At 46.6% G+C, this 19,904-nt stretch overlaps 1 protein-coding gene across 3 annotated transcripts in view; it reads left to right on the top strand.

Moving 5' to 3' along the window:
- Positions 1 to 19,904, top strand: part of CREB3L2 (cAMP responsive element binding protein 3 like 2) — a 130,725-nt gene that overhangs the window by 91,735 nt on the left and 19,086 nt on the right. For all 3 annotated transcript variants that reach the window (XM_008258046.5, XM_002711936.6, XM_089329546.1), the window contains 5 exons: positions 1,013 to 1,100; positions 6,855 to 7,039; positions 9,612 to 9,758; positions 10,668 to 10,726; positions 12,767 to 12,835. In XM_008258046.5, the coding sequence (XP_008256268.1) occupies positions 1,013 to 1,100; positions 6,855 to 7,039; positions 9,612 to 9,758; positions 10,668 to 10,726; positions 12,767 to 12,835 (548 nt within the window). The remainder of the gene's footprint in view (positions 1 to 1,012; positions 1,101 to 6,854; positions 7,040 to 9,611; positions 9,759 to 10,667; positions 10,727 to 12,766; positions 12,836 to 19,904) is intronic.

Here is a 19,904-nt window from a genome sequence, read left to right as displayed (position 1 = left end):
AATGCCAACTTGTCTTACCCATTTCAGGAATCTTCCACCTACTGTTTCTTGTTGTGTTATCCATAGAAAGCATAAAAAAAAAATCAGGAATTTCTTCCTTGCTGGGTTCCATGCCTATAGCAAGTAGAATTTAATTCTACTCCACCTTATCTCTGGACATTTCCAGTGTGTGGCAATGGACCAGAATCATATTTGTACATCTTACAGATGCTGGAAATTAGACCTGACTTTCCTAGAGTTCAGAGCCTCAGGGTGTAAGCCACAATTCCATTAACATTCCTTAAGTCAGATCTCCGAGGAGCAAGATAACGTGTCTGTCTGTTCCGGAGAAGGTCACACAGAATCAGTAGTGCTACAGACATGTCACTGCCTACTCACTTTGTCCATCTGTATGGAAGATGAAGGGCTGTATGCAGAAGATCTCTGCAGCTGCTCCCATAGGATTCTGTCTCAAGAGCTCTTTCAGTGTTGCACTGGGATCCTGATGGGTGTATTGGTCTCCTTGCTCCATAAGATTTCAGTTCAAATGATTTCAAGTATGCAACTAACAGAACTTAAGAGTTGTACCTTGCTCCCTGTGATGGGCCAGATAAGTTTTCTGCTTTCCCTGCTGTGTAGTTGTTGGATAGATATCATCAGTCATCAGGAAGCCTGGAGACAAAGGATGTGGCGTGGTGTGCTAGAGTCCCTACTGCAGAACAGACTGACAGAGCTGTAACCTTTTCAGAAATTTACCAGAGTAATTCATGACAAAATGCCCTTAGTGGACCATAGAAACCATAGAAAGAAGCGCTGATAAGTGAGCCTTGGGCTTTTGATTGTGGAGTTCTGGGGGGTCCATCAGCTGTAATGCCAGGTTTGACAATGAGAAGAAGGTCAAGAACTGGCATGACTCCCTGGCAAAGATGCTGTGTGCCAGAGCGGCAGGGCTGCCCGAAAGGAAGACCCTCCTGTCTGCTTCTTCAAGGCCATTACCAGTTTTTAAAAATTGTATTTGAAATTTTTCCTTCAGGTCGATTCCTCGTGTCAGACAATTATTCCTAAGATCAAGTTGGAGCCTCATGAAGTGGATCAGTTCCTCAACTTCTCTCCTAAAGAAGGTCTGTCCACCCTCCTGGTTTCCTGTAGGCTACCTGATGCGGTTGCATGGTGTAAAGAGGGAATGTGGCAAGACTGCTGGGGTTTTTTTAGTAATACCGGGTGTAGCTACCTTTATCAGATAGCTTTGTTCTAGAGTGGGAGTTAGGCATAATTATTAGGATACCACTTGGGCTGGTGCCGCAGCTCACAAGGCTAATCCTCTGCCTGCAGCGCTGGCACCCCAGGTTCTAGTCCCGGTTGGGGCCCCGGATTCTGTCTCGGTTGCTCCTCTCCCAGTCCAGTTCTCTGCTGTGGCCCAGGAGTGCAGTGGAGGATGGCCCAGGTCCTTGGGCCTGCACCCGCTTGGGAGACCAGGAGGAAGCACCTGGCTCCTGGCTTCAGATCCACGCAGCATGCTGGCCACAACACACCGGCCATGGTGGCCACTTGGGGGGTGAACCAATGGCAAAAGGAAGACCTTTCTCTCTGTCTCTCTCTCTCTCACTGTCTAACTCTGTCAAAAAAAAAAAAAAAAAAAAAAAGAAAGAAAGAAAGAAAGAAAAAAAAAAGAAAGCTACCACTTGGGACACCCACATCCAGTATCAGAGTAACTGTTCCCACTCTGCTCCCCATTCCAGTTTCCTACACACTCTGAGAGGCAGCAGGTCATGGTTAAGTGGTTGGGTACCTACTCCTGTACTTGAGTTCCAGGCTTCTGGCTTCAGCGTGGCCTAGCCCTGACTGTTGAGGGCATTTGGGGCATTTGGGGCATTTGGGAGATTTCTGTCTGTCTCTCTCTGTGTCTCTATACCTTTCAAATAAAGAAAGATTAAGAAAAAGGAATAACTCTGGTTTTAAAAATCTCTATTCCATATAAACATTTTGAAACATAGATATTGCTTTCCCATAGTTGCATATACCTGCTTCCAGTTAAGTGTTTTTGCCTTTTTACTCCTAGCCTGGATGATTTTTCAAAACCTCTGTAGACTACTATGACATGGGTGCTGACTGCATGCCCTCCTGGTATAAACCTGATACAGCCTTGCAAATATACAACAATCCACAAAGGCATCTTGCTCAGTTAAAACCACTCTGATTTAAATGCTATGTAAAATGAATTCATAATTTATCTGTATGGGAATTCAAATTTTTTATGCTAACTTTGATGATCACAGTGGCAGGGAGCCCCTACCTGTGTGTTCATGGCTTCCAATTATGCATCTCTTTGGGATTCTTGTCATCCATTTAGAAGTAAATGACATCATACCTGCAGTGGTTTCATCTTTTTCTGTCTTTATATCAGTATCTTACTAACCGTCTCCCTCTTTTCTGAAGCCCATAGTTGGACGCATACCCCTGAGCCTCCTGGAGTCGAGTACCTTTCTCTCTGCCTTGTTTATACAGACACTCCTGCACACATCCTGCTTCAGTTTAGGGCCTTTGATCCTACTGTCAGCTCTCTTTTAGTTTATACTTTTAGTCCAGGTTTATAAATTCAAATCTTTAGTGTGATCATCAAATAAAAAATTAGTATATACAATTGTCATAGAAGAGGTCTGTGTGCTATAGGAGATAAATGTGTGACTGTTACACATGAGCAGTTTTCATGGAAATAAAATCTACCTTCATTTCATTAGCAACTAATTCAGGATTTGACTTGTGACAATTTAATCAGGGCTTCCCCTTTATTATCAATACCAAAAGGATTAAATTTTAAAAATTAGTAATATATACTAGAATCCATATTGTAACACTGTTTCTTGACATTAAATGATAAACATTGATGCCTTTCAGCTTAAAAAAAATGTTTTGTTTATTTTCATCTGCTTGAAAGGCCAAGTGACAGGGGGCGGCGGTGGGGGGAGATTGATCTCCTGTTCACTGGTTCACTCCCCACATGTCTTCCAGGAACCCAGAACTCCATCCTGGTCTCCCTATGTACTTGAGCCATCATCTGCTGCCTGCCAGGATGCATTAGCAAGAAGCTAAATAAGAAGCAGAGTAGCCAGGGGACCAGCATTGCGGCCCAGCAGCCACAACCTGTAACACTGGCATCCCATATTGGTGCTGGTTTGAGTCCCAACCACTCCAGCTCCGATCCAGCTCTGTACTAATTCATCTGGGAAGGCAGCAGAAGATGACCCAGTACTTGAGTCACAGCCACCCTTGTGGGCGACCCAGAAGTAGCTCTAGCTTCCTGACTTTGGCCTGGCCCAGCACCGGTAGTTGCAGATACTTGAGCAGTGAACCAATGGACGGAGGAGTTCTGTCTCTGTCTCTGTCCCTCTCTCTGTGACACTGCCTTTCAAATAAATAAATAAATAAATCTTTAAAAAAAAAAAAAAAAAAAGTTGAGTAGCCAGGATTAGAAGCCTCACTCTGATATGGGATGTGGGCATACCAAGCAATGGCTTAACTGGTTCTTATTATCAGATGCATCTTGCTTTTTTAATACATGTTGCAGCATGGTTTAGAAAGTGTCATAACTGTGACAGTGATCTCAGAGTGGCTTCTGGGGTCACTGGAGAAATGTTTCAAGAATCAAGTAAGTGGAAGTCCTTCCTCATTATCTTGGATAAGCAGGGATAAGGGAATTCAATATCCTTGATCACATCAGAGTTTCTAGGCAAAGTGGCCTGCTGTCCCCAGCTCTTGCAGTAACCCACGAGGACCATATCAAATGATGTTTGGAAATCTGATACTAGTAACTCTCTGTAGGTAGGAAAGATGAGATTCAAGTTTGTTTCACTCATTTTTCCTGTAATCCAATTCTCATTTTTTTGTGGGGTACAAGGAGAAAAGTGCTAGGGTATTTCAAAAGTTTGGGAAAAATGAAATTAAAAGGTGTTTGTGTAATGCAAAACAGTTAGAAACCCATGCATAATCTTTTCATAATACATAATTGCCATGAATTTGTTGAATACCCCTTATATGTGTATAGCTCGAAATTTTTTTGTACCAAAATAATTTATTTTTAATTCCATTTTCCCTTTTCCATTAATTTTTTGAAGAACCTTGTATAGAATAATTTGACTTCAAAAACAAATAAATAAATAGATAGATAGATAGATAGATAAAAAGAATAATTTGACCTCTGCAAATTGAAAGGTACCAGGGAGCTCTAGGTATGATTTGTTATTTTAGGGGACTATAATAGCATAGACCATTAGAACCTCTAACTCATTACTGTCTGAGTTTTAGTTTTCTTTTTTTATTTGAGAGTTGGGGGTTGAGGGTGGAGGTAGACAGAGCTTCAGTCTGCTTGTTTACTCCCCAAATGTCCAAGTGGCTTCAATCCAGGTCTCCCATGTGGGTGGCAGGAACCCAGTGACTGGAGCCACCACTGCTGTCTTCCAGGGATCTATGTTAGTGGGAAACTGGAGTCAGGAGCCAGAGCCAGGATTCTGATATGGGATACGAGCTACCTGCCCTTCCTTCCTTCCTTCCTTCCTTCCTTCCTTCCTTCCTCCCTCCCTCCCTCCCTCCCTCCCTCCCTTCCTTCCTTCCTTCCATTTTTCTTTCTCTCCTTTTTAAATCATACAGTTCCATAGTACTCATGACATTGGGAAAAGCTTGGTTAGCTTTCGTAAACCCCCAGCTTTCTAGCCAAGCACGTACGTTTGTGAGGCACATACTTAACTCTCCTTAGCTCCCTGCAACTGTCGGCAGGATTGTTGTGAACAGAGAGGATCACTTTAGAATCGAAATTCTAGCTTTAAGAATGCCATAGGCACTACGTAGTCCAGGGAGTTCTTTTAGCAAGACACTGGCAGGGAAGAAGGGAAATAAGACGCATCCAGAGAAAAGTAGTATGTTGGAAAAAGAGAGACAGGAGGAGAATGATGAAGAGGAAGAAAATGTGCTGGGAGGGGGGTGCCTTGGGGGCAGTGAGAGCCAGTACTGTTGTGAACTTGGATATTTAGGTGTCGCAGTGGGAGAGAGAGCTGCCTGAGTGTAGCTTGGAGTCTCAAGAGCCACTGTGGGTGGTTTCAGTTGTCTGAGGTCAGTAGTTGTATCTCAGAAAGTCCTCCCCATCGGCAGTACCTTGGGCAGCCTCCAAGGTAAGAGGAGATGGAGGGCTGAGGCCTGACCGTGACCTCAAGCAGTCCTCTGGCTGCGCAAACCTGGATATGTGTAAGGCAGCCAGGCGCTGTGCCCAGTTCAGAGCAGCTACACTGAGGGCTCTATTGTTCTGGGGGCTCCAGGAAGGGTTGGGGGTGAAGGGTTTCCCCAAAGTTATCTCCCTTGGCTCAGTAACAGGGGCTGGCTCAACAGAAGCACCCACTGTTCAGGAAAAGCTGGAGTGAGACCTGAGAGTGCTTTCATTCAGGCTGAACCCAGATTGGCTCTCCTGTGGAGGCCCCTTCCTGGGGCCCTGATGATGCCTGATGGACACCCACCAGTGACCCAGAGGCCCTGGAAGAGGGTGCACTACACCCTGAGGAAAGACACAGGCTGGGCTCTTACTTGCAGGGGGCCATGGGAAGGCTCTGCTGCACTCCCATCTATTTTCCCTGTGCCTCCTCATCTCTCGGAAGATGGATTTAGTATTTTCTGGATGAAGAATGCCTGGCATCTCGCCTGCAGAACCTACCTTGCACACTCCTCCAGAAACAAATGCGCTTTCTCCATGCAGCCATTGGCAACTCTCCATGGGCTCCTAGGTTTTGCTATGTCTTAAGAGATTCTCCTTTAAAGTGCACAACAAAACAGCATGATTTATAAGTCAAACTACATAAGCCATCTTTTTTTTTTTTAAAGATTTATTTATTGGGGGCCGGCGCCATTGTACAGTAGGTTAATCCTCTGCCTGCGGCACCGGCATGCTATATGGGCACTGGTTCTAGTCCCAGTTGCTCCTCTTCCAATCCAGCTCTCTGCTGTGGCCTGGGAAAGCAGTAGAAGATGGCCCAAGTGCTTGGGCCCCTGCACCCAAATGGGAGACCAGGAAGAAGCACCTGGCTCCTGGCTTCGGATCGGCACAGCTCCGGCCATTGTGGCCACTTGGGGAGTGAACCAATGGAAGAAAGACCTTGCTCTCTCTCTCCCTCTCACTGTCTGTAATTCTACTTCTCAAATAAATAAATAAATAAATCTTATTTATTTGAAAGTCAGAGTTACACATACAGAGGAGAGGCAGAGAGAGGTCTTCCATCTGCTGGTTCACTCCCCAGTTGGCCGCAACAGCTGGAACTGTGCCAATCCAAAGCCAGGAGCCAGGAGCTTCCTCAAGGTCTCTCACGTGGGTGCAAGGGCCCAAGGATTTGGGCCACCTTCTACTGACTTCCTAGGCCATAGCAGAGAGCTGAATTGGAAGTGAAGCTGCCAGGACTCGAACCAGCACCCATATGGCACTGTGGGCAGCAGCTTTACCCACTATGCCACAGCGCAGGCCCCCATAAGCCATCTTATAAATACACTCTGAAAAGTCTTGCTGAGACTCTGCCATAATCTCCCCTAAAAATTTCCTCTGTTCACCTTGGGTCATCCTTTTCCTGATTTCTTGTATATGCTTCTGTTTCTTTACGCTAATACAAGCAAATGTGTGTCTTTGTCTCCTTCACGCCTTTTTCGTACCAAAGGAGCACTGCTGTATACATTGCTCCGCACCTGGGCTCCCGTGCTCCTCCTCAGGTTGCCAGTCTTGGAGATCTTTCCCTGTCAATTCGTAGAGTTGTCAAGCTGCTGTTCAGCTGTCCTGAGTTTCCCTGTGTGACTGTGCAGGCCCAGTCTCGCCGCTCTGTGACGGGTGACATCTGCTTCCTTGTCTCTAGCCTCCGTGGACCACCTGCACTTACCGCCAACCCCCCCCAGCAGTCACAGCAGTGACTCGGAGGGCAGCCTGAGCCCCAGCCCGCGCCTGCACCCCTTCAGCCTGCCTCAGACACACAGCCCTGCCAGGGCCGTGCCCCGGGCCCCGTCTGCCCTCTCCAGTTCTCCTCTCCTCACAGCTCCACACGTAAGTATCTGATGGACACCTCCGAGCACAGGGCCAGGGGTCTTCATCCCTCTCACAGATGTTTGGTTTTTACTCCATAGAAGAAGTTTCTGTCTAACAACTCGATAACTCGGTCCATTTTGTATTGCTGTACCAACATACTTAAGAGTGGGGAATTTGCAAAGAAAAGATGTTTCTGTTAGCTCACGGTGCTGGAGTGGGAAAATCCAAGAGCATGGAGGTGGCGCCAGCTCGGCTTCTGGTGGCGGCCCTGTGCTACTTTGTGTGTGGCAGAAAAGCACAAAGGGGAAGTGGGCATACATGGAAGGTAAAGAGTGGGATGGGAGGCTGATCCATTGTGGCAATAATCGTCCAGGCCTGTGCGACCTAACTTCCTACCTCCAGGAAAGCATTAATCCCTCTGAGCAACCTAGCCACCTCTTAAGGACCCCATCTTCCAACACCACAGCATTGGGAATAAGCCTTGGCATGAGTTTTTGTGTTCCTCTTTCTCCAAGAGGCCATACACACACACACACACACACACACACACACACACACCACTTTCCCATCTGTTGTAAGTGCCTGCAATGGCCTGAGACTGAGCTGGGGACTGAGGCCAGCAGCCAGAGCTCAATCCAGGTCTGTCTTATGGGAGGCAGGAATCCAAGTAGTAGGGTCATCACCATTGGTTTGCAGAGTCTGCATTAGCAGGAAACTGGAGTTGGGAGCTGGAGCCGGCAGTTGAACCCAGGCACTCCCATGGAGGATGTGGGCAACTGCATCACTAGATCAAATGCCTCCCCAACGCACGAGTTCAGGCAGAGGGAGGACAAACCATCTTCAAACCATAGTGCCAAAAAAGGCTGAAATCAACCCCGAAGAACTACTGCAAGGTTCACCTTGCTACCACAATTTTCTTCTTTTCCACGTATACAATTTCAGTTTTTATTTAATGTTTATTTTACAGAGCTCTAACCATGAGGAGTTTTGGAGTTTTTTCCCTCCTCAAAATTATAACATAAAGATTTGCCATTTATTTAGGTAGTCCTTAAGACCTGTAATAGCAAATGCCTTTTGTATTTTAAATAAGCAATCTTTGGTGCATTAAAACATCTCTCTGAGACTAAAATCTGTGACACAGTTTAACCCTGTTTTGTATGTGGTACGGGTCTGAGCCTAAGGACTCAGGTTCAGCATCATGGTCATCATCCCTCCGTCCCACACACAGGGACACATTTTCTGAATATGGAAGGGAGTAGATATGATTAACTTTCTTTTGCTCTGATGAATGAATTGATTTTTATGAAATCTTAAAAATTCTAACCAACTTTTTTGAATTTAGAGTACTGTAACTAGCGTTTAAGTGTAAGTGAAATATTTAAATATATAAGAGCCATTTATCAATCTGCAAAATTGAGGAAATTTAGATTCATTTCATCCCAGGAAGTTCTACAATAGATATGTACCATCATTATCAATGACAAAGAAATATACTCTTTCCAGTCTGTCTTTACCTTCTCAACTTGAACCTGACTTTTTACTCCTTGGCTTGCTAGAATAGCTTTCATCCTGTATGTCTGTATGTTCTACTGTGATCAACCCACTTTACACATTTATGAAAAGAATAACCCATGTCATACCCTTACCCGATAGCATGTGTTTTCCTAATAACTACTGACATCAACCCCTAACACCTCTGATAGGTATTCCATGTTCAACATTCCACAGCTTTAAGAACTCTAAGCAGAATGGTGTCTTCAATTACTTTTCAAAATACTTCCTTGCACTTGGAATGCCCTCTTCTCTCTTGTGGGTGGCAGGAATCCAAGTACTAAAACCATACCCTTTCTTTCAGTGGGCCCAATTCAATCTTAATTCCTACATTAACCCTGACATTATCACACTAACTTATATAAATGTTCTCTTTCTCAGATGGCTAATGCACCTTCAGTTAATAGTCCAGTTTAGCATCTGATTATTGTCACCCTTTCCTGAGTGTCAGTTCAGCCCTGACGGCTGCTTGAGGGGTGGGGCTTGTTTTGGCGTCCTGGCATTTAGCTCGGCTCTGATAGCTGACAGAGGGGGTGCGTGACTCACCATAAGCACATCCTTCTACTAGGGGTTGAGGAGATGAGCTGCAGTGCTCATCCTCATGGCTGGTGGACATCTGGGCCTACTGAAGCCAGAGACTTCTGTGGAAAGTGCCAGCAGGTGTATTCCTGGGAGCTCTGGCCACTTAGATGTGAGTGGAGTGAGAAGCCACTGGTGGTGCGTCGAGAGCATTTTCGGAAGGAGAACAACAAAACTGCCACAAAGCTAAGCTCCAAGTGAATCCTTCATCACTTCCCGGCTGGGAAATCTTGAGGGATGTGGGAAATCGATCCTACACTTTGTCTTTTAACCTGTTAGCTAGTGGGGCGCTTGCTGAGAAATAACGGATGAAGGCTGTGTTTCTCGCCCAACGCGGGTGGGAGCCCTGTTCTCGGTGCCGTCTGCAGGACCTAACAGATTACTGTTACCCCGTCGGGGGTGGTTCTGCAGGTGCCCAGCTGCCTGCCTTTGACTGTTTTCTGCTCCTTGGTCTGCACAGAAGCTGCAGGGCTCGGGGCCCCTGGTCCTGACAGAGGAGGAGAAGAGGACCCTGATTGCTGAGGGCTATCCCATCCCCACCAAACTGCCCCTGACGAAATCAGAGGAGAAGGCCCTGAAGAAGATCCGGAGGAAAATCAAGAATAAGGTGAGTCCTCCAAACCCCGGCCCTTCTGCGAGCAGAGTTGAGCAGCAGGCCCCCCTCCCTTGCGAAGGGCCAGCCTCCACCTGTCCCGTGGCGGGGACCAAGCCCTTCCCATCCCATGTGCCCAGCCCTCTTGCAGCCCCTGCCCTCCTGCAGCCCCTGCCATCCCTGCTGCGCCACTGGACTCCCAAACTGCTGGGCTCACTCCTTTGCCTGAGATAACCCATTCACCAGTGAGCAGAAGAAATTATAATTTCCATTGAATTTTAGTTTTTATCTCTGCTCCCTAAATTTCAATTTAATGATGTGCATAGTATTCTCCTCTAGTATACATAGATATTATTATTTTGTAGATAAAGATAAAAATATTGGGGAAAATTTTTTTTTCCTTGATCAGGATCTGTGACCAAAAAAATTCTGCCATTTGCTCATCTCTGCCTGTGTTTAGCAGTCTCCTAATCCTAGGGCTTCCAGGATAGCGTGGGCTGGGGTGAAGCCCAGCAACATGGCTGAGGCCAAGGCGGAACTGGAGGGAAGAGGTGAAGAGAGGAAAGCGTCAAGGGCTAAGTGACAGTTCTTCACCCATGGGCAGAGCCAGCAGGGAGTTCCTACACAACCCAACCCAGCCGGGTCATTTTGGGTGGACAGTAGAACCAGCTGAGGGCCAAGAGCTAAGATCGTTCATCTGAGACCATGACAGTGGTTCATGACCCACGAGTTTGTCTGGCTCTGGCCAGTGCCCCCTTCCACTAGGGCCCATTTGGTGGGCAAGCAGGTGAGAGCACCAGCCGCTTGAGACAGGCAGGACAGAAGAGGGGACGCACAGGTGAGCCAGCAGGTAAACAAGTTGCTGATAGCCTCCTGTCTCCATGAACAGTTGGCAAGTAATCCTTTCCCCACCTTCTCTCTCAGATTTCTGCCCAGGAAAGCAGGAGAAAGAAGAAGGAATACATGGACAGCTTGGAGAAAAAGTAAGCCTGCCGACAGACCTGTAGTTTCTCAGGCAGAGATGTGAGTGCGGTCCCGAGCATAAGAGGCCCTTGCCTTTCTCTTCCTGGCCTCTGGAAAGCCCACCGCCCTGTCAGCTGTCTTTTGCCTGCCACCTAGTGGCTACTGGGAGAGAACAGTTGCAAGAAGTACAATGGGTATATTCCAGCTATTTTTTTTTTTAAACAATTAATTGACTTTCTTTTTTGAAAGGCAGAGAGGTAGACAGGTGAGACTTCTTGTCCACTGCTTAGGTTACACGAGCCTTGCTAGGCCTTACCACCACCCCGTGTCCCACCAGGGGTCCCCGCATCCTTGGAGGCTCTGTTCCCACCCAGTGCTAATGTTAACATTCTTGCACACTCCTGCATCTCCTCAGAGGACAGGTGCTGCTTCCAGAGAAAGCGGCAGTGCATGTTCACCAGTTCTCGTCGGCCATAGGCCCTTGTGCCCTAGGGAGTGCACGCAGAATGGCCTGAGTCCGGTTGCTGCCCCCTCTTTTCTGTCCTCTAAACTCATGCTATAGGCAAAAGATTTTTCTCAAAAATATTGGAAGGCACTTTTTGTTGTTCCAGAAAGCCCTGAATATCAGGAAGGCTGTTAGAAAAATATGAATTAGATACGATTTTTTAAAATCAGCATTAAAAAATAGTTATCTAGCTGACAAACAGCATTTCTTTTTAAGATTTATTTATTTATTTATTTGAAAGGTGGAGTTTCAGAGATCAGAGGCAGAGGCAGACAGAGAGAGAGATCTTCCATCTGCTGGTTCACTCCCAAAATGGCTGCAACAGGTAGAGCTGGGCCAATCCAAAGCCAGGAGCCAGGAGCTTCTTCCAGGTCTCCCACATGGGAGCAGGGGCTCAAGCATTTGGGCCATCTTCTACTGCTTTCCCAGGCCATAGCAGAGAGCTGGATCAGAAGTGGAGCAGCCAGGTCTCGAACCGGTGCCTATATGGGGTTCTGGTACTGCAGGCAGGGCTTTATGTGCCAGTCCCCAAACTAATAGCATTTTATGATGGGAATGAGGGCCCAGACTCAGAAATAATTCATCACGTGCGTCTAAGGAGAGGCACGGCCAGTGCAACCTAACTAGTTCTCATGGAAAGTTTCGCGTTTCTGTCAGCTGCCTGAAGTCCTGGTAATTTAGCACTAAGTAGTTCCATTCTGTCCCTTCACTTTCAGTGGGCAAGCAGGATCAAGATACTCCTTTGCGGGGCTGGCATTGTGGCACAGTGGGTTAAGCTGCAGCTTGCAATGTTGGTATCCCATATTGGAGCACCGGCTTGAGTCCTACCTTCTCTGCTTTCCACCCAGTTTCCCATTAATGTGCCTAGAAAGGCAGTGTCCCAAGTACTTCCATCCCATCACTCATGTGGGAGACCCAGACGGAGTTCCTGGCTCCTGGCTTCTGGCTTCTGCCTGTCCCAGATCTGGCCATTGCAGCCATTTGGGAAGTGAACCAGCAGATGGAAGACCTCTCTCTTTCTCTCTCTCTCTCCTTCTCTCTGCCTCTCCCTCTCTCTCTCTCTCTCTCTGTTGCTTTGCCTTTTACTAAATGCATAAGCTTTTTAAAAATAGATATTCCTGCACACGTCTCTTCACTGGCCCTTGGCAAGCGGCACGTGTGCTCCAGCACCAGGATTTCCTGTCTTGAGAGCCTGGGTGATTGCCGTTCCTCTTGTACCTTGCTCAGGCCCCAGGACTTCTCATCAGTCTTTCTGGCCAGGAGGACGTAGCATTCAGATCCCTCTGCAGTGGGAGAAGTGGGATAGGCGCTGAGAAGAGGTGGGGGATGAGAGGAAACAAGGTTGTAATACTCACAGGGCTTTTCCTTTCTTGCCTACCTTATTCATTGTGTGTTACCAAGGTACTGGTTACTTGGTTCTTTCCTGTGTCTCTCCGCCCAGCTCAGCCTGGCCAGGCTCCTTCCCTGCTCTCTGGAGTGGTGGTGCCTGCTTCCCCTGACCCCACCACCATACTCTCCTGATAGTGACTGCTTTGCTTCTTTCTCCCCTCGGTAGAGTGGAGTCCTGTTCAACTGAGAACCTGGAGCTTCGGAAGAAGGTGGAGGTCCTGGAGAACACCAACAGGTGAGTGTGGCTGGAGTGAGTGCTGGGAGAGCTGCCAGATGGGAGATGGGATGGGGGCGGGGCCGGGGGGGGGGATGGGCAGAACCCAGGACCAGAGAGGGAAGGGAAGTGGAGGAGATCACGCTGAAAGTGTGGTTGTGCCAGGATGCCTGGTCAGCTGAATTCCACCTGCTTGCTACGTGAACACACACACACACACACACATGCACGCGTTACTTACTTTCCTTAAAAAGAGGTTTGGTGAAGAAGCTTATGCTGACACGGACTATTATTTTACAAAAACAGAGGCTTGGAGGAGAATAGGGTCAATAAGTCTGATTCTCCTGAAAATGATACCAAACTTTAGCCGTGGACAAAGAGGCATTGACCACTGCCTGGTCACCTAATTTTGGTAATAAATGTTAATTGACTGGAGCAAGAAAGAAAATTAGTTAATGAACTCTTATCTCAAACCCACTTTGAAAAAATAATAAGGAACAGAGTTATGAATTCCCCTGGCACTGGCTGGACCAAGCCCTGTTTTAAACACTTTGCAGGTATTGGCTTGTTTGCTGTCTGGTATGGTACTGTTGTTACCCTTGCTACGTAGAGGAGGCTACTAAGGCTCAGAGAGGTTAGAGTCCCACAGTAAATGCTGGAGCTGCACTTGAACTTAGGCATCTGGCTCTGCAGCCTGAAACTGGGAAGAGTAGAATGAGATTTGACTCTGGGTTATGTGCGTGGGTAAGAAACCAGCTGTTGCGGAATTCCTTCCAGAACGTGCGTGTTTGAGGACAAACCAGGCGCATGTCTGTGCCTCAAAAGGAAAGCAAATAGTAGTCAGGGTATCCTGTCACCCTTTAGTATCATAGGTACAGCAGATCAAGCTGAGAAACATGGACTTTTTGATAAGAAAATATTAGCTAATCATTTTAAGGCTCAGCATTCATGCCTAATAACAGTTTTGCAAAGGTTGAAGGATCGGGCTAGATCTCTCAATGTGTTATTTGAGAGCAGCATTGAACTCAATTCCCATCTCCTGAATCTTCATGGTTTGTTGTTCAAGCAGCAGGCCAGCCTCCTCATAAGGTAAAGCTGCCATCAGTGGGAACCGAGGACTCAGACCCGCTGCATTCCTCTGTGTGTCCATGGGATGAGTGTTCAGTAGGCAGGCCAGCACAGCTCTCCTCAAGTGCTCTGCCCACAGGGAAGAAGTGGCACCGGCTCAGTGAGGCATGATCTGACCTTCGGGACCAAGGCGGCTGGCCTGAAATGTCACGACTCTGGAGTCACTGCTCGCCTTCGGCCATCAGTCTCCTTTGGCCACATTTGCTCCCTCCGTAGGGGACTTTCTGGGGCTCTCTGGCTCTGGCTCTCCCAGCCAGTCTGTAGCTGTCTCTTTGGCATCCAGAGCACGTGGGAGTTCCTGTCTGCCTGTCCTGGCATTTACTGCCATGGATGCCAGATGTTTATGAGCGGGTCATGTCCTGGCCATGAGCTGGTGTAAAGAGGAAGAAGGATCTATCAAAAATGACCTTGGAGTTTATGTCCAGGGTTGGTCTCATCCATGGACTCTGGTGTCTGGCCTCGTCTTGGCCACGTGGTGGCAGCAGAGGTGCAGCAGGGCTGTGCTGCTCTGTGAGGCCTTCCTCCAACCAGGCGCCTGGCCTGGGAAAGTGTGCTCTCCCAGGCTCATTTCCTCCTGTCCTCTCTCCTCTTTTACCTCCCTCTCTTGGTTTAATCAGATGGTCAAAGAAGGTCCATGTGTTCCAACTGGCTGGCATGCCCCCTTTGTATCTTTCTTTCCATAGTTTTTCTTCCATCTTCTTGTTTTTTAGTGAAGAACTGAGTTAGACATGATAGAGAGTCTACCAGTCTTCATTCACTTAGAACATCTGTGGTGCCATTTGGCATAGCCTGTGTTCACTATATACTGCTTCGTTTTGGTTTTGATTTTTGGGTAAGAAGTCTTCATGGGTTCTGCTGCATTCTTCCATCAAGAGGTAATAACTGGTTATCTGGTTATTGGCAATTTCTAGTCATGGCCTAAATAGATCGATACATTAGAGGTTTGGAAGTGGCTATATCAAATGCAATCATTCCTTCTTCAGTTGTTAGCCTATGTTTCTAGAGAAAGAGTTTGTCTCACTGGTGAACACACAAGTAGAGATAGCTCTGCAAATTTCTGCTGATGTCATTTCCTATGGGTATATACGCAACAGAGGGCTTGCTGGGTTATATGGTCATTCTATTTTTAATTTTTGAGGAACCCACAGAAGGGTGCCCTTTTCTCCACACCCACACCAACACATGGTATACCTTGGCTTTGTGATATGAGCCATCCTAACAGTTGTGAAGTGATATCACATTATGGATTTGACTTGTATTTCCCTAATGACTTGTGGTGTTGAGCACCTTTTCATATACCCACTGGCCATTAGTCATGTCTCTTGGGAAAAATGTCTTCAAGTCCTTTGCCCATTTTTTAGTTGGGCTGTTTGTTTTTGGCTATTGAGTTGTGTTAGTTCTTAGTTATTTTGGACACCAACTCCTTATCAGATACATGGTTTGTGAATATTTTTTCCAATCCATAGGCTGACTTTTTTTTTTCACTTGCAGTGAGAATTTTTTAGTTTGGTATAGTCTCATGTGTTAATTATATTTTATAAACTTCAAAGAAGATGTATGTGTAATTTTGACCCATTACAAAAATAGAAAATATAGTTTTGTAAAAATCATAATCTTTTCTTTGGTTTTTTGTTTTTGTTTTTGTTTTTGTTTTTTTTTGGACAGGCAGAGTTAGACAGTGAGAGAGAGTTATAGACAGTGAGAGAGAGACAGAGAAAGGTCTTCCTTCCATTGGTTCACTCCCCTAATGGCCTCTATGGCTGGTGCTGTGCCAATCCAAAGCCGGGAGCCAGGTGCTTCCTCCCAGTCTCCCATGCGGGTGCAGGGACCCAAGTACTTGGGCCATCCTCCGCTGCCCTCCTGGGCCACAGCATAGAGCCGGACTGGAGGAGGAGCAACCGGGACTAGTACCCGGTGCCCCAACCAGGACTAGAACCCGGGGTGCTGGCACCACAGGATTAGCCAAGTGAGCCATTGTGCTGGCCCATAATCTTTTCATCCAGAGTATCTTTACATTTGAGACATTTTATATATATATGTATTTATAGTATGTATATTTCTTTGTTAAGAACTTTATTTTCAACAAAATATACTGGATATACTTTCATATCAGTAAATATACTTCTATAGGATTCATATTTGGACCTTCATTGAGAAAAATCTTCTTGATATTGGTATCTGAGCCTTCCCAGATGGGCTGCTGTTACTGAAAGTGGCACAAAGGGTTTGCTCTCTTCCTGTGACACCTGAATTCCATGTGAGCACTGATTCGAGTCCTGACTGCTCTGTTTCCCATCCAACTCCCTGTTAATGTGTCTGGGAAGGCAACAGAAGATGCTCCAAGTGCTTGGGCCCCTTCCACCGATGTTCGAGACCAGGACTGAGTTCCAGGTTTCTGGCTTCAGCCTGGCCCAGCCCTGGCCAATGCAGCCATTCGGGGAATGAACCAACAGATGGAAGACTGATCTCTCTCTCTCCTCTCTCTCTCTCTCCTTTTCTTTCTCTCTCTCTCCTTTTCTTTCTCTCTCTCTCCTTTTCTTTCTCTCTCTCTTTCTTTCTCTTTCTCTCTCTCTCTTTCTTTCTCTCTCTCTCTTTCTTTAATTCTATTTTCTTTCTTTCTTGCTTTCTCTCTCACAAACACATACACACACACACACACCACACTCTGCTCTTCAAACAAATAAAATAACTATTAAACAAACACACACAAAAAGAAAATGACCAGGGCTGGTGTAGGACACCTGTTAAAGCAGGGACATTTTGTTTCATTTTCAGCTTTATTGAGATATAATTGACAAATGAGATTGTTTTTAAAGTGTACAACTGATGACTTGACGTATGTGTACACTGTGAAATGGTTATCACAATCAAGTTATATATGTACGCAACCTCATATAAATACCTTTGTTAAATTTGGGGTGAGGACACTTAAGATCTATTATCTTAGCAAATTTCAAGTGTATAAGTACAGCATTATTGATTACTGTCACCATCCTGGACTTCAGCTCACAAAAGTAACGTATCTTATAGCTGACCTTTGACCAACATCTCCCCACTTCCCCCACTCTGAATACCCTGACAACTACCCATCTCCTCTCTTATTTTGTGAGTTCAACTTTATTTAAGACATTTATTTAAAAGGCAGAGTGACAGAGAGAGAGGGTGAGACAGAGAGAGAGAACTTCTATTTGATGGTTCACTTCCCAGATGGCTGCAAGAGCCAGGGTTGAGCCAGGCTGAAGCCAGGAGCCATGAACTCCATCCAGGTCTCCTACGTGGGTGGCAGGGCCCCAAGTACTTGGGGTATCATCTGGTGGTGCCTTCTCAGGTACGTTAGCAGGAAGCTGGATTGGAAGCAGAGCAGCTGGGACTCACAAGCAGGGATTAACCCACTGTCACAATACTGGCCCATCGACTTTTAAAAATTCCATATGTAAGGGCAGGTGCCTGGCCTAGAGCATAAGATGCCACTTAACATGCCTGCATCCCAAAATAAAGTACCTGGGTTTGAGTCCTGGCTCTGTTCCCAATGATAGCTTCCTGCTAATACACACCAGGGGAGGTAGCAGGTGATTGCTCAAATAGTTGGGTCCCTGACCACCCTCATAGGAGACCTGGATTGAGTTCCTCTTCTGGTTTAAGCCTGGCCCAGTCTCAGTCACTTTGGGCATCTGGGGAGTAAACCAGCAAGTAGGAGATATCTATCTTTCATACTTTCTCTTTCTGCCTGCCAATAAGTAAAAAAAAAAAAAATTAAGAGAAAATAAATTCCACATATAAGTGATACTGTACTTGTCCTTGTATTTGTCTTTCTATGTCTGACTTTCACTTATAAAGCAGGGGAGGTTTGTCAGTAGCCACCCTGCGCCTTCTCTGCTCTGTCCCAGGACTGCAGGGCCTCCACAGTAGTTTCTCACGGTGGCCCTGTGTGTTTTCTGCTCCCATTTCTGCTTTTCAAAACTTCTCTCTCCTGGTAGACAACCCTTTCATGGTGCTGATGCCTAACATGGATTCATCTGTAATCTTCCTACAGATAATCTTTGTTTTTAAAGATTGATGGATTGATTGAAAGGCAGAGATTCAGAAAGAGGAGAGAGAGATAGAGAGAGAGAAGGAGGAGAAGAAAGAACAGGAAGAGGGGGCGGAAAGAGAGAGAGAGAGAGAGCATCCATCCAATGGTTCATTCCCCAAATAATCACAAAGGCCTAGGCTGTATCAGGCCAAAGCCAAGAGATTGTAACTCCATCTGGATCTCCCACATGAATGGCAGCTGCCCAAGCACTTGGACAATCTACCATTGCTTTCCCAGGCACATTTTCAGGGAGCTGGGTCAGTGGGGGAACAGCCAGGACAGGAACTCATATGGGACGCTGGTATCACGGGTGGTGGCTTAACCTGCTGTACCACAACATTAACCCCTCCTACAGATAACCTTATCAGAGGTATCCTAGGGTCATATTGTCTAAGACCAATGGTTTTGAATGTATTTTGGCTTGAGAGGCTGCAAGGGATAATCTCCCATTCTCCTTCCCCCTTTCTCCTCTTGTTTCCTGCAACCAAAATGGCTGTGAACAGTGGAAAGCCCCTGGCCTGAAGCCAGCCATGGCGAGTTGATGTTTGGAGAATGGGGTAAGGGAAGGATTTGGGACTCTTTAGTCACATCACAGTGTGTGAGTGACTCAGTGTTTGAACTAAGTACAAGGCTGGGCCACGTGAACACACACCTGTGTTTGTGTTCCTATTGATGCTTCTTGTGTTGCTATCCTGGAGGCAGCTGCACAGAGGAGGAATGACTTTGATAAATGTACAGGGTCCTGGGTCACAGGAAGTGGATTGGGAGACATTGGGTGCCCTTGTTTCATATGTATGGTGTGGCAGGAAAAGCAGGTGTGTGTTTCATCTCTGAGCAAACTAAAGGAAAATGGTCCTCTTTCACCACTTCTAGGCTATGCCCAGAGAGGCTTTTCCATCCTACCACATGGGAGTCAGTGCTTGGCATTTGGAGCCATCCTGAGTCTTGTTGTTTGTGCTGGACTCAGTGACAGCCACCTAGCCTCTTACTGGTTTCCAGGCAGAAAAAAAAAAAAAAAAAAAAACCTCTTTTGTCTGAGCTCAGGAAAGTGGAGGATGAGGGGGCCAAGTTGCTTTTCTTTCTCTTGCTACCTGCTCCTCCTCCCAGGAGCCTCTCAGAGCTGAGACAAAACGTGTGAAAGCACCTTCACACTTCCTGTGCGAGTGATTCACTAATTGCACGCCATCAAGAAAGGTGCAAGAGAGGAGTGACTTGGTCTCCTAGGGGGCCCTCCTTCCTGGGCTCAGTCAGGACAGACAAGTTCAAGTTCAGGCGGTGTCCCGTGTGGTTGCAGAAGAGTGCTCTCCCTGCTTTTCTTTCTCTCTTTATAAAATCTTTCATTCACTGATTCACTTCCCAAATGCCCGTAACAGTCAGGGCTGGACGAGACCAACACCAGGAGCCTGGAACTCAATCCAAGTCTCTCATGTGGGTGTCAGGGACCCAAGAACTTGAGCCATCACCAGCTGCTTCCAGGGTGTGCATTAGCAGGAAGCTGGAATCAGAAGCAGAGCCAAGACTCAAACCCGATGTTCTGAAATGGGATGCAGGTGTCCCAAGCAGCATCTTACCCACCTTGATTCCTCTTGCAGCTGGGCTCCTCTCTCCTACAAGGACCATGGCCTTATCCTAGCACAGGGCCAGTTTTAGACCTGGGCAAGAAGACTGCTTTCAGATCCCATAATTTAGAGTACCCTGCTGTAGCTCTCCTCTAGCCATACCCCTGTCTGGGATGCACTGTTAGAAGAACCAAAGGGATGCGTCTCTCTGGAGTGCTTATTCTACCCTTTCTAGATCATCCTAGAATTCCCTGCCCAAAGGACTCTGGTCCATTTCCAAGACCTGTGTGGACTTGTACCTCTGTTCTCTGGAGGGTAAACCAGGCTACAA

The sequence above is a fragment of the Oryctolagus cuniculus genome, chromosome 3, assembly GCF_051225735.1.
Source record: "Oryctolagus cuniculus isolate XC-2025 breed Fujian yellow rabbit chromosome 3, ASM5122573v1, whole genome shotgun sequence".
Taxonomy (NCBI): domain Eukaryota; kingdom Metazoa; phylum Chordata; class Mammalia; order Lagomorpha; family Leporidae; genus Oryctolagus; species Oryctolagus cuniculus.
The sequence above is the reverse complement of the archived record's forward strand: the minus strand, read 5'-3'. Positions and strand labels throughout refer to the sequence as shown.